This window comes from Hyperoodon ampullatus (genome assembly GCF_949752795.1).
Source record: "Hyperoodon ampullatus genome assembly, chromosome: 1".
Classification (NCBI taxonomy): domain Eukaryota; kingdom Metazoa; phylum Chordata; class Mammalia; order Artiodactyla; family Ziphiidae; genus Hyperoodon; species Hyperoodon ampullatus.
In genome coordinates, this window is record NC_136914.1 from 155,904,691 (window position 1) to 155,921,696 (window position 17,006).

At 39.9% G+C, this 17,006-nt stretch overlaps 1 protein-coding gene across 1 annotated transcript; it reads right to left on the minus strand.

Moving 5' to 3' along the window:
- Nucleotides 1-1,657: 1,657 nt before the first annotated feature.
- Nucleotides 1,658-6,350, minus strand: RPL34 (ribosomal protein L34). The gene is made up of 5 exons (XM_079724829.1): nucleotides 6,298-6,350; nucleotides 4,213-4,286; nucleotides 4,032-4,131; nucleotides 3,616-3,719; nucleotides 1,658-1,785 (listed from the first exon to the last, which is right to left on the minus strand). The coding sequence occupies exons 2-5, from the start codon at nucleotides 4,275-4,277 to the stop codon at nucleotides 1,701-1,703; spliced, it is 354 nt and encodes a 117-aa protein (XP_079580955.1). The 5' UTR covers nucleotides 4,278-4,286; nucleotides 6,298-6,350; the 3' UTR covers nucleotides 1,658-1,700.
- Nucleotides 6,351-17,006: the final 10,656 nt, after the last annotated feature.

Genomic DNA, 17,006 nt, shown 5'->3' on the forward strand with positions numbered 1-17,006 from the left:
TGCATACTGAAACTGAAGGCGATTTCATCCTATTTTCCCCTACTTTCCAAATTGTCTGTAGTTTTTTTAAGACAAGTGACATTTCAAATTTAGGAAAGGTTAAACCATCTAACATTATGAAGAATCCTTTTAAACGTACGAAACTTTAATGCTTTAGCTTTCTCAAATTTCTAAGTTAACCCACTTATTTTCCAGAAACTTGATAGTCCTCAGTTCATCTGTGTTCAGTCAAGTTGTTCCACGAACTTCACGAAGCAGGGAGAGAAGAGTCCTGACAGGGAAGAGCTCATGCTGGGCTGGCAAGTGGAGGCTTTCCCCTCCACAGCTGTTATTAAAATATTCAACTCAAGACTTTCAAAATGTAGATTTAGGTTACAAGCCAATAAAGTAATTGAATTTAAATAAGGCATATTGTTTCTGTATTTTAAAAGTACCAACTTTTAAGTCCTTGTATCAAACAGAATACTACAGGATCACAAAACACATCCATGCAGTATACATCAACCTAGGTCACAGAGAAATGTTTAATCTACCTCCTAATCCAATGCTTTTCAATTGCATCCCCATTAAAAATTTTAAGTGATTAAACATCACATAAGATAATCGTTATTATCCTGGTTGCTTAACAATTCTTGGGATCTGCAGGTGTTCAGGGAAGCCTGATGGATGTCTTGAGACTAAACTTTGACAATAAAGGGCTTCAGCTATCATTTCTTGTGCCGAAGTGTTTATTAGGCGTGCCCACTCAGTCTCAAAACACTAAATACACCACTTGCAAAAATCCTACCAACACAAATGGCTCTGGGTAACACATACAACCTGAGCACCTCAATGCCCTCACGTGTCAAACAGAAATAGGTATGAAAGGGTTGTCGGGAGGACTAGATTAAGATGTTAAGTGCTATGGAGATGCCGTTAAGTACCAACATTAATAAATTTTTAAGTGCCCTGAGTTCAAGGGCCACCCAGCCACTTAGTTATGCTGCCTTTCCTCTTCCGCAAAAATGTTAAAAAATTTTTCTACCAAGAACAAGTTAGCTGGCTGTGGTACAATGAAGGTTTTAAGAGGCCAGAAAGATTTCTGCCTTTTTCCTTCGGAAGAAAAGCGTAATTTTATTCTAATCAAGGAAACACTCCTCTGCATATGACATTTAAGCCTCATCGTGCCAGCAGTAGTAAATGACTAAATGGAGGAGGATCGAATTTTACAGAATTCAGATACTCTTTCAGCTTCTAGATTGGCTTGTGAAAACCACCTGCTCTCTACTTTCCCTTGAGATGGGAAATAAGCTTGACATGGCCTGAAGAAATCGTCCTGGAAGACAATTCAGAAGACCTTATGTAGAATACTTGGGAGGGCTGCTTGATACAGTCTAAGCACTGTAAGAAGGAGCTATTATTAAAATCCTTAGATACTTTTGCATTATTAAGAGTTAACAGGAACACATAACATAGTTCCTAAGAGAAAATATATTACGGTCCATATTTTAATGTTGTCTAGAGCTACCATCAAAAAAATTTAGCCATCACTGACCTCCAATTACTTTTAGAAAAAGTAATCAACTAAAAATTGTGTGTGTGTGTGTATTGGGGGGCCCTCTAGTTACTACAGAAACCAAACGTGTACACTAACAAACCACAATAGAAATAACAGAACAAGGCTTTTTGATTTTTTTATTACTCAAAGAAGCTTCATTTTTTTATTTAGCTTTCTGACTCTGTGCTTGTGCTTTCAACACTTTCACAACGATTTTCTGCTCCTCAATGAGGAAAGCGCGCTTGATCCTAGAAAAGAAAATGTTAAATACAGTTTTTAAAAAATCAATTTAACACAAGAAAAGTGTCATAAAAGAACCGAGTAAAGCAATCAGGTAAGATACCCAGAAAAGGAAACGAAACCTACACAAGTACAGATTTAAAACTTAAGAGCTGAAAAAATTCTATGGACAGACCCTTCCGCTTAAGGTGTCCTTCTGGTACCCCTGGTTATCTAATACCCTCAAAAGCCTGGGATTTCTGACTCCTTCAAATGTCCTGGACATAACCACATTACAGAAATAGAGCTGATGTCACTCTTATCCAGAGCAAAGGCTACACAGACTCCCTCAGTATCACAGCAAATGCTATCCTTTAGGCTACCTTATAGATCTACACCCAAATCTCCAGAAGCTAGGGCCTGAGAATTTTCTTTTTTAACAAATGTGCTCATGTAGTTATGTTTAGCAAAGTCTGGGAACCAAAGACTGGTAAGAAGCCAAACTCCTCTAGCTTGCAACTCATGACTCATTCATCTCCAACATTACCCTTCCAATCTCATTTCCATTCCTTTTATACCCTCAATGTGCCAGATCAAACTATGTTCATTCCCTGCCTGCAATGCCCGCTCGACCTCTTGTCTAAAACTTACCTGTCACTCAGGTTCCACCTCGAATACCACTCCCAGATTCTCAGCTACTTTAAAGTCATTTCTCCTCCAAACTTCAACCATAGTTCTAAGTTCTCCTATATTTCATGGAAGTTATATTTAGCTTGTATTTGTATTAATGTAACATGCCTAACCTCCCCTTACAAATTAACTCCTGAAAGGTAGAATGAACTTGCAAAGTTTGATGTCAGATTTGGTGTAGAGACTTAGCCAGAGCACTTTGTAGAACAAAAGCTGAATAAACTGAAGGCAAACCACTCCTCTGAACCAACTTCTTCTCTTATAAAGACCAATCACCTCTCAAATCTTTCCACTTAGGTCTCTGGAGAAAACTTAATGTAGCCAGTAGGGTTATTTAAGAGCAAAAGCCTCAGTAAAACCTGGAAGGAATCCTCTTACCAGCTACGTAACTTTAAGCAACAAACCTTGGTTTCTCCACCAAAAAATAAATAAAAATTACCTCCCAGATGGACTTTTGGCAGAGCTTATCATAAAAATGCTGAGCAAATATTATCACCATAAATCCCTGCTTCTATTCCCATCTATGCCACTACCAATCCTTTTGCACATCCACAAGACCCAGTCATCTCCCAATAACCCCATTCACCCCCAATCCAGCCTTCGGTCTTCATGTAGGTGCCACTTCCTCAGCCTTGACAAAGTAGAGAAACTGTTCCAAGCACTCACCCCCATCCTGCTGCACATTTAGTCTCTGGCACACCAAAGGTTTCCCTGCCCTGCTCAAACCCCATCAATTACCACATTTTAAAGAATCAAGCCAAAAAATCTGTCCTATGAGGCCCTTCATTACCTGTGATTTTTCTACCTTTCCTGTCTATCATCTCCCAAAACATTCTGCTCCTGCCACACTAGAACTACGTATGGCGATTTTGTTCGTACACTTTTAGGACCTTCCACTCTCCATCAACCTGAGACTTTCTTACATGCCTGCCCCACCCAACCTTTTAATTTCTACATCTAGCATAAAGATGTCCCAACATCATAACTGAATAGGAGCTAATATCATTTATTAGTTTGTTCAGCATCGATTATCCCTAGTCAAGGAGGATTCTACTGATACAATATGCAACTTTTGTTATTTTTTCACCAGTCTTCTAATAATGATTAGCATGCAATGCAACAGACACAGACACACTTAAGATAGTCCATGTGATTTCATAGTTATTTACCTGTCACGGACACATTTAGCACACATGGAACCACCATAGGCCCGGCTAACATGTTTTTTCGTTTTAGACAACCTCATAAGAACTTTAGGTCTCACAGCACGAACCTGCATAAAGAAAACGCTGAGATTATTTTGTGATGCTTTAACAGAAACAGAAATTGTCCTAGATTTCTGATGAGTATTAAGTATAAACATTAATCTAGGTTACAAAGGGAAATGGTACACTGATCTACCTGAAAGGCATTTCACTGTATTTGCCATATAGGCTTTAAAAGAAAGTCTACGTTCTTCACAGATATGGATCATGAAGGCTTAGTAATTCTCAACCCTCCTAGTGGCGACCTCTCCTTCACTCACTCACCAAAGGAATTAGTGCTCAACCCTTCTGATGTTATTCACAGCAAAAGGATCACTTACTCCTCGAAGTCGGCCTGGGCACACGCCACATGCGGATTTTGGTGCTTTCCCAACTTTCTTGGTATAAAGATAAACAATTCTATTACCAGGGGTTCGGGACCTAGAAAGTGAGAGAATAGACAATAGCTTAACATTTTGCAGAATAAATGACAATACGTATATGAATTTTGGGAATACTTACAGTCTGGTTTTGTTAGAGGCTGTATTGTAGGACAGCCTACGACGGTACGTCAAACGCTGAACCATCCTGAATGCCTAAATCAAGATGAAATAAAACTGCATTGTAGAAAAATTCAAACCTTAAAACAAAACAGCATCAGCGTTTACACATTACCTATGTACATTCTTACATATAATATCCTTATCTTAAGGTATCTTATGAAAAGGATTCCATATTTTAAAACTACAGATGATTTACATGAGGATGAACCGGAGAGTAGAATCTCAGCCCAGAGCTGAGGTGGAGGGGGAAAGAAGATGCTTTAGCTGCCTGGGTTGGCTTAATCAGGGGGCTTCCTGGAGGAGGGGAGCCAAAGCCAGTGATTTAAGCAGGTGAAGGAACAGGGAACATTGATCCTTTATGCCCCAGGAAGTCCCTTAGCATCCTCTTGGTCTTTGGGACCTAGGGCTGGACCCAGTGCAGACTGATCCATCCTGAATATGATGGTTATTTAAGATTATTGACCATTTCTCCCCGACCCTGCAAAACAAAGGGGAACTTGGAGATCCTCTTTTCCCTGAGGTTCTACTGTGCAGTGGCAATTAAATTCCCCTAAAATAAACACATTTGTATACGAAAATAAATAAATAAACTACTGTGACCCTTTGCACCCGCAGGTTCTGCATCCGCAGATTCAACGAACCGCGGATCAATACTCAGGGAAAAAAAACTTCACAAAGTTCCAAAAAGCAAAACTCGAATTTGCTGCATGCCCACAACTATTTACATAGTCATTTACATTGTATTACGTGTTATAAGAAATCTAGAGATGATTTAAAGTATATGGGAGGATTTTACACAAGTGACTTGAGCATCAGCGATTTTGGTATCCTCGGGGATCCTGCAACAATCCCCCAGGATACTGAGGGACAGCTATACTTATATTTAAGGGTGATTGGGAAGAATGCTAAGGGGCGATGTTTGTTTTCCTGACGGTAATCAAACGTGGCACTTGGTTAAAATTTTGATTACCCGGCTTTTCTCTCAAAGAGTCTGATTCTGTGTGGAGTAGTATCCAGAAAAGTGCTACCAACAGGCAAGTTTGAGAAATGCTGGTCTTAAAGGAAGAGTACACGAGCACACCTACATTTAAGTTGAATCCTTAGCTGTACCATTTACTGAGACTATAAAGCTCCATAGGCCAGCTTGCTTATCTGTAAAATATAATTTTTGACTATTTCACACAACTGTCATTAGATTAAACGACAGCAGGCATTCTGCCCCAACCTAGTGGCTGCGCAGGGTTCAGTGTTTTGCCCCCAAAGCAGCATCCGGGACAAGTTAGGTGCCATTTAATACTAATTTTGGTACTGGATCAAGTGTTTCTGGATTATGGCATCAAACTGGTTTTTCTTTTTTCAGTGAACTACCTAAAATACCATAAAACATAGGCAAGACTTGAATCAACCTAATTTTTCCCAAATTTTGTAAGCATTTCGTCACAGCATGTTACTTAAAAGGCAACAGCCTGCATCTGGTGTTGCAATCTCCTTACTATCATTACGCTGGAACTGTCAGACACCAAAACCCACACGGAAGGCCGGTGCGAGTGACCCAATCAGCCGTTTGCCTCTCCAAAACGAAGACAGAAAACTCCCAATTAAAAATTTTTATCTTATTTGCTATTGGTCTTAGAACACATTTTGAAATGACCCGAACATGCCGGTCGTCGACCCTCCCAGAGCCTGAAGAACAGCTACAGGCGCGGGGTTAAAGCATGACCGTAAGACATAAGAACGTCCGGCGACTTCGCAGTCTCCACCAGCCGGAACTCACAACTCATTTGTCACCGAACGTCGGACTGCAAAGGCGGCAAAGCCAGGGGTGGTGAGCTCCTGCCACTCAATGCTGCGGAGCGGAGGTCGGGATCGAGAGGTGTCTGAAGCTAAAGTCCGGGGAACTGCTCACTACCAACCTTCCTCCTAAGCCCTTACCCCCACGCCAGCTCAAAAGACTGCGCCTGAGAGACCCCGTCTCCTGCAACTCCCCGGATGGCTGCCGATTGTAAACGCAGTAGCAATAAAGACAAGGAAAAAGCAACCATACCTCTAGGTACCGTCCCCGGAAGAGGAAGAAGAAAGGACTCGCGACTTCAAGGGTCAAATATGACTGCGCATGATAGGAAGTACGTCACAGGAAGAGGCGTGGCGGTGAGAACGCCACCATGTTGTACGGAAGCCACGCAGCTCCCCTCGGTGGGCGGGGACTCATAGCACGGCCGCGTTGTACGTCAAGCGACGTGCTGCCCTTTTTGGGTTGGGATGCGCCCAGCCTTCCACAACAGCGCCACCCGAAGGTCTTTCTGGAGTCGCTGTAGAAACAAATACAAATGACAAAGGATCTACGAAGGGCGGAGGTGGGACAAAACCAGGCTTTTTCCGTTCTCAAGGGCGCTAAGACATATTTGACTTAAAGAGCGCCACCTTTGGGCTTAGGCCTGAGTTTAAAGCCCAATGCTGACACTTATCACTCACTAGGTGACCTTTGAGGAGTTACTGTCCTTAACCGGCCCTTCTTTTTTCTTGTCCTTCATTCAGAGCACAAATTTTACACATTAGGATTTTAATCCAATATCTGATAATTATTAGCTGTGTTATGTTGGGTGAGTCCTTACATCTCGAACAGGAAGCTATTAGTAACCTTGCAGAGTTATGTCGTGATCAAAAGCATCATGAAGTTAAAGCACTCAGCACGGTGTCTTGTAGAGCAGTGGTCCCCAACCCTTTTGGCACCAGGGACCGGTTTCGTGGAAGACAGTTTTTTTGGGGGGGTGGGAGGGGATACGGGGGATGGTTCAGGCGGTAATGCGAGCGGTGAGGAGCCGCAAGTGAAGCTTTGCTTTCTTGCCCGCTCTTCACCTCCTGCTGTGCGCCCGGTTCCTAGCAGGCCGCTGACCGGTACTGGTCCACGGCCGGTTGCGGACACCTCTTGTAGAGAGTGAGTGCTCAATAAATGGTGGTTAATCTTATGATTATGTACAAAGAGTTTCTTGAGGCTTCACATGGGTGGTACTGCTTTAACAGGGCCTTAAAGATGAGGAGGAAGAAAAAAAAAAAGACCTCTCTAAAATAGCATGTGAAAGTTTACATTAAGTGCTTCTGTGTATTTTTCTGAGAAGAGGATCCTTAGTTTTCATTATATGGTCAAAGCGGTTCATGACATCCAAAAAAGTAAACACTTTCCCTGGGCTCTGAGGAAGACTGCTAAAAACGGTCTTTACATTTTTAATCTTAGATTCAGCTCCCTGGAAACATACTGAGAGAGTTATATGTTGGTGTACTGGGGAGTGCTCTTAAAAAATACACCTGTAAGGGAGTGAGTAAGGGAGGATCAGGAGACCCACAGTGTTGTTACAACTGAGGCCTCAGCTGTTCCAACGGGGAGCTCTGGAATTGGGATGGCTCTTCATAGTTGTCCCAAACTGGCAAGGAAGCTGGGCCTTTGCAACCCACATCAGGCAGTCTTTGGTCTGGCTGCTCCCTGACCAAGGGTGACGCCAGTTTCCTGAAGCTGAGAGCAATGTCCAGTGACCCAGCTAATATCCTTGGCCCAGAAGAGAAGATTTGAGTAGAGTATCCCAGTGTCCACTCAAGTTCCCTTTCATGTTTTCCAGTCCAATTATAGAGGTGAGAAAGCAGGCATGTGACTGAGGGCAAATGCCCTGTCCATACAGAGATCTGCCTCAGACTGTGAGGCCTTTAATTCCATCTTGCCTCACATCACTTCCATCTTTGTCACCACACCAGATGGAAGGCTCTGGTTATATATCCCTCCCTTTGCTGACTCTCACATAGCTGCTTCTCCCCTGACCTTGACATAGTTCCTTCTCTCCTTCCCAGTTCTTTACTTTCTGTCCCCTGGAATTCCTTTTGTCTCTGTACCAGGTATTGAGATGGAGGCTGGGATTGAGAGCCAAATGTGGTTTTTGAATGAATGAACAAAAGAATGCATTTATTTGGAATACATTCTCACTATTTCTGGAGAGACTTTGCTGGGCAGCTGAGTATAACAGAAGATGGGAGCCCTTAGCACGCTGTAGTGTACTTAATGTACTTTACCTACCTTTCTGTACCCACCTCCACCCCAGTAGATAAAAACAATAGTCTCACTGTCACAGTTTTCCCAGTTCTATAACATGACTTTTCTTCTCTTTCTATCTGTGTTTGCATTTTTTCTTGATCAGACTTGCCAGAGATGTGGCAATCTTAGTAAACATTTCAAAGAACCTCACTTGTTTTGATTAATCTTTCTCCTTTTAGCTCTTTGTTTGTAAATTTTGGGTACACTTACTAAATATATCCAGTTATATACTGTATTCTTATCGCTGTATTTCTAGGCCCCTCTTCTGGCTATCAGTTGCTGTTGTAACAAACCACCTCAAACTAAGTGGCATAAAGTAACACCATTTTATTATGCTTATGGATTACATGGGTCAGGAATTTCTTCATGGCATAGTGGGAATGGTTTGTCCTTGCTACGGGATAACTGGGGGTGCTTCAGCTGGGGGTGAGTTGAACAGCTGGAGGCTGGAATCATCTGAACACTTTTTTAGTTAATTCCTGGGTTGGGATACCTCAAAGGCCAGTCTCAGCCTGAGACTGTCAATCAGAGCACCTCTACATGGCCTCTCCATGGGGCTTGGACTTCTCACACATGGCAGCTGAGAGGGAGTATCTTGAGAGGGAGCATCTAGAAAGCAAGCAGTCTAAGAGAACCGGTAGAAGCTGCAGGGCCTTTTATGATCTAGCCTTGGAAGTTACATAGCTTTATTTCCACCATATTCTATTGGTCAAAGCTGTTACGAGCCCCCCAGATTCAAAGGCAGTGGACATATATCCTTGATGGATAGAGTGTCAATGATTTTAGGATTATATTTTAAAGATACCACAGATTCCTACACTCTTTAATATTTACTATCCTTTTGCTTTTCCATGCTTTGTTCTGTATTCTTTTCACCTGTCTTCCAGTTCATTAATTCTCTTTTCAGTATAACTCCAGTGGGCTTTTGATTTCAGTTCTAAGCTTTCCATTTATTTCTCTTTTTATATTTCTCATTCTATGCAGAAATTTTTTTTTTTTTTTTTTTTTTTTTTGGTACACGGGCCTCTCACTGTTGTGGCCTCTCCCATTGCGGAGCACAGGCTCTCCCGTTGGACGTGCAGCCTCAGCGGCCATGGGTCACGGGCCCAGCCGCTTCGCAGCATGTGGGATCTTCCCGGACCGGGGCACGAACCCGTGTCCCCTGCATCGGCAGGCGGACTCTCAACCACTGCGCCACCAGGGAAGCCCCTATGCAGAAATTTTTAACCTTGATTTTTCTTTCCTTGAGTACCTGAGTATATTTAGCAGAATTATTTTAATGTTTTGTGACTGATAACTCCATTCTCTGAATCCCCCAAGCATGGCTTTCTATTGTGTGATATTTCTCTTGGTTTTTGTTGTCTTGTCATCTCATGTGGCTGATTGCTTTTTATTGATTTCAGGATATTTTATATGAAAAATTAAAATAATTTTTGGCCTTGCATATCTACTCACATACACATTTTAGAATCAACTTGTCTAGCTCCAGACAAAAACTTGTTGACATTTTTATTACATTGAATTTATCTGTTAACTTGGGGAGAATTGACCTCTTTATGATTTTGAGTCATCCTATCCAAGAACATGGAATGTCTTTCTATTTATTCATCTTTATTTTTAAAGCTTTATTGATATAGTTTTTCTGCATTCTTTTAATTAAGTCTATTTCTAGGTATTTTATCTGTTTTGCTGCTAATATAAATGGCATTCTCTTTTCCATTAGTCCATTTAACTGTTTTCTTTTTATGGAAGTCTATGAATTTTTGTTTATTAATTTATATTCTACTACCTTACTTGTTATTGGTATTTAATTTTTTAATTTATTTTAGAGGGGTGTCCAGGTATATTATCCAGGTATATTACCTCTTCCTTTCTAATTCTTATACCTCTTGTCCAATTCTATTGGCTGATACTTCAAACACAACATTTAATAGTAGTGCAGATAATGGACTTTTTTTTGCATACTCCTGACTTTAGCAGGAAAGCATCCAGTGTTTCCCTGCTAAGTTGTGTTAAGGAGATAGCCATTGATTATTATTTCTTAATCTATTTAATTTTTTTGCCATGTCAGGAAGGGGTGTTGAATTTGTTAATTTCCTTCTCAGTATCCTTTAAGATTCTAATTAAAATTTTCTCCTCAGATCAATGGGGGAAGCAACACCTTTTCTAATTTGCACAAAGGCACCATGGTGTTTCTGTTTCACTGGCCATTCCTCTGCCTGGAATGCTCTTCCCCCAGATGTCTGCATGGCTTACTCTTACTTACTTCCTTCACTTGTTTGCTTAAGGTCACTTTTTGGTGAGGCCTATCCTAACTATCCTATATATTGATAAATCGTACATGTCTATCGTTCATTGGCACTTATAGATCCCCTCAACCCTGTTCTGTATTTTTTCCTGCATTTATTTTCTACATACTATATAATTATTTATTGTGTTTATTATATGTTATCTGTCTCCATTAGAAATATGCTCCATGAGGTAGGGAGTTTCGTCCTTTTAAAAAGAATTTTTTTTTAACTGATTTTTTTTTTTAATTTATTTTTTGCAGTACGCGGGCCTCTCACTGCTGTGGCCTCTCCCATTGCAGAGCACAGGCTCCAGATGAGCAGGCTCAGCAGCCATGGCTCACGGGCCTAGCCGCTCCGCTGCACGTGGGATCTTCCCGGACCGGGGCACGAACCCGTGTTGCCTGCATCGGCAGGCGGATTCTCAACCACTGCACCACCAGGAAAGCCCTGACCTGATATACTTTTAAAGCCTAGAGTGGTGCCTGGCATGTAGTAAGCACTCAAAATAATTTTTGAGTGAATGTATGAGATTGGAGCTTATCAAGGAATGGTGAGAGGGAGCATTTGAACTCGAGCCTCCTGTTCCAGAGAGCTTGAAGTTAAGAATTTAACATTTTTTCTAGATGAGGTTATATTTACAGTCATTGAGATACAGGAAAGGGATTGAAAGACTTTCATTGTAGAACTTGTGTACTTTGTCCCATTACTGGGTGTCACAGCCTATAGTGCTCCATGAATTTATGCATTTTATTGGTACTGTGATTATTTATGAATAGCCTAATTCTGTTATACCATATTTTGTGTATTAAAACATTAATTGGTCCAATGTAAACACTTAAAATATGTCATGGTTTTGGTAATCTTGCTTTGGCATGTCTTCATTTTTAAATTGATACTTGGGAACCTCAGGAAAAGTAGCCTCAAGCTTTTCTCAACCTGTGAGAAGCCCTGGCAGAGACGACTGCTCAACTTACACTGTAGCTCCAAGTCTTCTGAACTACTATTGAGCCCTTTTGTTAATTGCGTCACCTGCATCTTTAATTGCTTTGCCAGTTTGAGCTGTAATTTAGACATAATTTTTGCTACAAAGAGTTAAAATATGAGAGCATTTTAACCACTCTAAAATTTAGAAATAAGAACTTGAGACAAATTAGATTTTTCTAATAGAAATGTTCTGAGCCTAAAGCCCTAAAGGAGAGTAAGGAAACCAATTAACTTTAATTTAAATAATCATGTCTTAAGCAGTAAATGAACCAAGTTCTATTGTTAAAGAACAACTGTATTAAATCCCTGAAAGGTTAGCTTCAAAATGGCATTAATGCAGTGGTTTCAGGTCTAACTAATGAAATAAATTTCTATTGGTCACCATAACCTCTGTTTGTTGTCTTACTGGGCATTGTTATTGAGGTAGTGGAGGGGAAAGATTGAGAGATCAAGGATAGACTAATTCCCATTGATGTTCCTATTGTTAGTAACTTTTTTTTTTAAGCCACAAACAAAAAAGCTAATCGTTTTACTCCTGGGAAAAAAAAGAAAAGGAAATGTGAGAAAAGATTATTTTCTTATGCTAAAACTTGCATATATATGTGCTTTTCTGTTTGTACTTGCTATTTTAAAATAATATATTTATGATGATTGAGATTACTATTTATAACTACAATGACTGAATTTCAGCCAATGTCTATAAACATTAAGGCAACCATCGATGATGTTTTAATAAGGTATAATGCTAGGATCTGGCACTGGGTTAGTGCCTGGAGATGTATTTTGGATGAGTTTATGTAATAGAATAGAAAGAACATGAGTTTGGCAGGCAGTATGAAGTCAGATCATGGAGGGCTTTAAATGCTATGCTCAGAGACTTAAACGTTATTCTTCTTATGCCTTCTGTATTTCTTCATCCTCATATGCTACCTTTGTGACCTTAGGAAGGCCAGGTTAACCTCACTGACACTGTCTCATCTGTAATATGGGAATAATAATCCTTTATTATTGGTATGCTGGAAGAATTAACAGAAGTAACGCATGAGACTGAGGCTGATACACAGTGGAAGCTTAATAAATATTGGTCTTAGTATTGTTTTCTAGAATGAAATGCTGCTTTCTGCATTCCCTTATTAACCAATTTTGCACATCAGTGTTATATCTTGTGCTTTGCTAATGTCTGTTGTGTTCTTGGGAGAACCTTTTTATTTCCTTGTGGTATATTAGGGAAGAAGTCTAAAGAAACTAGTAGAGAATTTACTAAAATGGAAATTAGCATGGATTGACAGGCAAGGGCAGAAAGAGTTAACAGTGTTGGTATATCAAAGCCTTGACTTTCTGGAGATACTTTTTTCTTCAAAACATAGCCAGTGCCTTTACTGGCAACGTGACCTGTACCTTGTTCCAATTATTTATGCAAATCAAGGTAATTTTTTTCTCTGTGAAGGACTTGATGAAACGATGCTATAGAAAAATCCAGTGCATTTCCATTATTGCTTGCTTAACAGCAGTACTATTTTGTAGCAAGAGGAAAATAGTTTTGCAGAATGCTCCTCTACCCCTGCCTAGAGAATACATAATATCATGTTTGTGTTGAAACTTTTTCTTCCAAAATGTCATAACCCCATAAAAAAGAGAATTAAAATCCTATTATTTTAATTTACATCTCGCCACAAGATAAGTAAAGTTATCACTGAAATTCTAATTAAATGGGATGATTGACTAAGGTAGCACATCAAAGAAGAGACGTGAATACGATAAGTCGAAGACTTATTAATTAGTCTGCGTGGAAGAAATTCCAGGGATGTCAAGCTGAGCCTGCTGCAAGGAGAAAAAAAGCAGACAAGAAAACGTTCGTTTCTTTGAAGTTAGGAACTGAGATAGTGATGGAGGTAATTGTGTCTGACTGGATCCAGTAATGAAGAGCTGTAAATCAGACCTCAGAATTGAAGGAAAGATTCAAGTAACGAATGTGGCTGCCCCCCTGCTGCGAAGAAACAGAATGCAGAAAGCACTAATTGACCCAACCTATCTCCCAGTAGTTCTCTGTTATTATTTATTAATTTTTAATTTCTGAATTATTTACGTCCTGGGAAATTATTCTTGACAGCCTGTTAGGCGTGCCAAAGTTAATGGAGGATGAAAGGATTGGTACCGGGATTAGCAGGGAGGTAGTCACAGGCTACTGGATTTAATGATTTTGGAAAGAAAAATTGATTTCACACAGCGTGTCACTTTATACTACTTTAGGGATACACCAGCTATTTGATTAATTGAGGAAGAACCAATTCAAAGTATATTTGAAGTGTAAATGAGTCACACTGCTCAGCTGTTTATTTTTCCCTCTTTCGGAGAGATCTGAATTTTCTTGAAGCTGATGATTAAAAGCTGATGAAGACACACTTGCACGCTTTGAATGCACACCTGTTTGATTCTTATTAAACACAGAAGGGAAGAAAACCCTGAAATACAAAAGGAGATATTTTCACTCATCTTATTTCTCCTTTCTAATCTCTTCATGCGATTTTTTTTCTTATTCCAGCATGTGGCACAGCAGTAGTTGCAACCTGCATCCCTTAAAAACTAGGCTCAAGAAAATTTCTCATTTGTTTTATGGCCTATGAAACAATTAGAGAGAAGCAGTGCTTGCTAATGAATAGAAAGAACAAATAGAAGAAAAATGTATTAAAAGGAAACAATGACTTTAATGAATAAGGTAAGAGGATTAATCTATTAGGAAAATGAGTGAGGCAGCCTAAAAGCTCTGTGCCATCATGCCTTCTCCCTTTTTGGCCAATCCCATTAGTCTTGGTGTGTCTGCTGCTCTCACCTTTGTTCATCTCTCTCTGGCCTAGTCTTCCAACTGGTCTCAAGTCAAATCTTCCTCTTCCACTGTATTTGACATCAGGGCTTCTCAAAGTTTAATGTGCGAGTAGATCACTTGAGGGGTTCTTGCTACTCTACAGGTTTAGATTCGCTGGCTCTGGGAAGGGAGGCTGAGATTCTGCATAGGTTCCCAGGTGAAATCATGCTGCTGGTCCTTGACCAGACTTTGAGCAGCAAGGTCCTACAAAACTCTGACAAACTCATTTTCTTTAAAAACATTGCTTTTAACCATGTAACTCTCTCATTCAGACACCTTAAGTGATTTCCTGTACCTACAATTAAAGGCAGATTCCTTAGCCAGGCATTCAAGTTCTTCCTAATATGATCACAACCTGCCTCCTGGGCATATCCTCCATTCCCCAGCTCCATGCTTTTGGTTTATGCTATTTCTTCTTCCTGAAATGCCTTTGAGAATTCTACCAGTGCCTCAAGTTGTACTTCAAATATCATATCCCCAGTGTTGGCTATTCTAACATTCTCTCACTCAAAAAGACATGCATTCTCCTTCAAAGGCTTCTCTCATATTTTAATTTTACCTCTTTCTTGCCATGTGATATCTTCAATCTTACATTATTACCATTAATGTACTTATTTTTCCCTAGGCAGTACTTTCCATCCTTAACCCCTATACCTTCTCAAATGTAGAGGGAAAAATATTTTTTTAACTTAAACCTCCTAATTTCATATCTACCATAAAGATTCAGACAAAAATAAACCACAAGAAATTGTGTCATGGAGTGTATGATGGGGAAATGTTCAGGAGTCTAACTACAAATAAAAAAGAGACAAAATTGTATTGTGGTTCTTTGGTGGCAAGCCAACTCTGGCTAACAAGCAAAAAGAGAAGAAGGCTTCAAGGGTTGCCCAGAAAATAGAAGATAGAATTCAATAGAATTTAATTTAGCTGAGCAAGAATGCCACCCAGTAAGAGACTGATCCCTTAGTGCCCATGTTAAGAGGGCTTGCTTGGGTCTAGATCTTATTCTCTCTCCTAAGGATTGGCTCATAAGTAGAGAAACACAAAAAGGGAAGAGGATTAGAGCCGGTCCATTCTCCTTGGGAAGACTGGTTATTGATCCTATATCCCAGAGCTGTATTCATTCTAGCTCTTCTTAAGTCCTGGCTGTTCAGCTTTTACTTCAACTGATTTTTATCACTGGCAGCCAAAGAACTCTAAGTGATGTGAAAGACAGTTACAGTAGTAGGTGTTCAGTAGAGGTTTGCTCATCATCCACATGGTGATTCAGATCTGAATTTTATACATTCTCAGGGACAAGTCCTTAGTCTCTTAATACACAAGCATATTACCTTTGTGCCTTCGCGCAAGCTTTCCCATACGCCTAGGATGTCATCCTCCCTGCTCCCCTTCTCTGCTTGCTTAATGCCTACTCTTTCTTTATTTTTTTCTAACATTAATATCACCCAAAGGAGAGAATCAAGTTATTCTAAGTTTTATTATGAAAAAAATTCCACATACATCAAAGTTAAAAGAACTATAAAATGAAACACCTCCTCTGCTTGGAGTCAATAACTGTTAACATTTTGCTGTATTTGCGTTATATTTTTTCAGAGTAAATTTGACATCATGAAATTCCCTGCTAAGCACTCACCATGCAACTCCTAAGAATAAAGATATACTCCTGTATAGCACAATTCCATTATTATGCCTCAGAAAATTAATAGTAATTCCGTACTGAATTAATCCAATTGTTTCAAGAATGTCTTATATATCTTTTTTAAAAAACAAAATCAGATAAAGTTGTTCACTCGTATTTGGTTGCTGGGTTTCTTTAGTCACTTTTCATATAGAATAGTGTACTATCTTTTTTTTTTTTTTTTTTTTTTTTGCGGTACACGGGCCTCTCACTGTTGTGGCCTCTCCCGATGCGGAGCACAGGCTCCGGACGCGCAGGCTCAGCGGCCATGGCTCAGGGGCCCAGCCGCTCCGCAGCATGTGGGATCCTCCCGGACCGGGGCACGAACCCATGTCCCCTGCATCGGCAGGTGGACTCTCAACCACTGCACCACCAGGGAAGCCCCCACTGACTATTTTTTTAATCTTCTGATCAAATGTGATACTGTAATCTCTTCTCCTTATGTATTAAATATCCCTTACTTTGTTAGTGATATATGTGTATTGTAATACTTCTACTCTGTATTAAGGTAATAGTTTTGACATGTTTTCCTTGCTAGATAGTGAACTCCTTAAAGGGATGGTTGTTATTTTATTAACTTTATTTTCTTTAAGTTCTCTCTGGGGAAAGAAACAAGATATAAATGTATAAATAAAATGCATTTCATTTATATTTGAAACTCCAATGTCCAGCATATGAAAGATTCTTTATAAGGAATTCTGAGCCCTAGCTGCTCCATGCCTCAGAATGGTCTATCAGTGAATGAAATAATTTTGAATTTACTCATTGGTCATAGATTGTTTTCACTGACCTTTGGAACCACAGTTTCAAATAGCTGGGAGCTGCACCACTTGAAATAGTGAAGTCTGGAGGATATTCC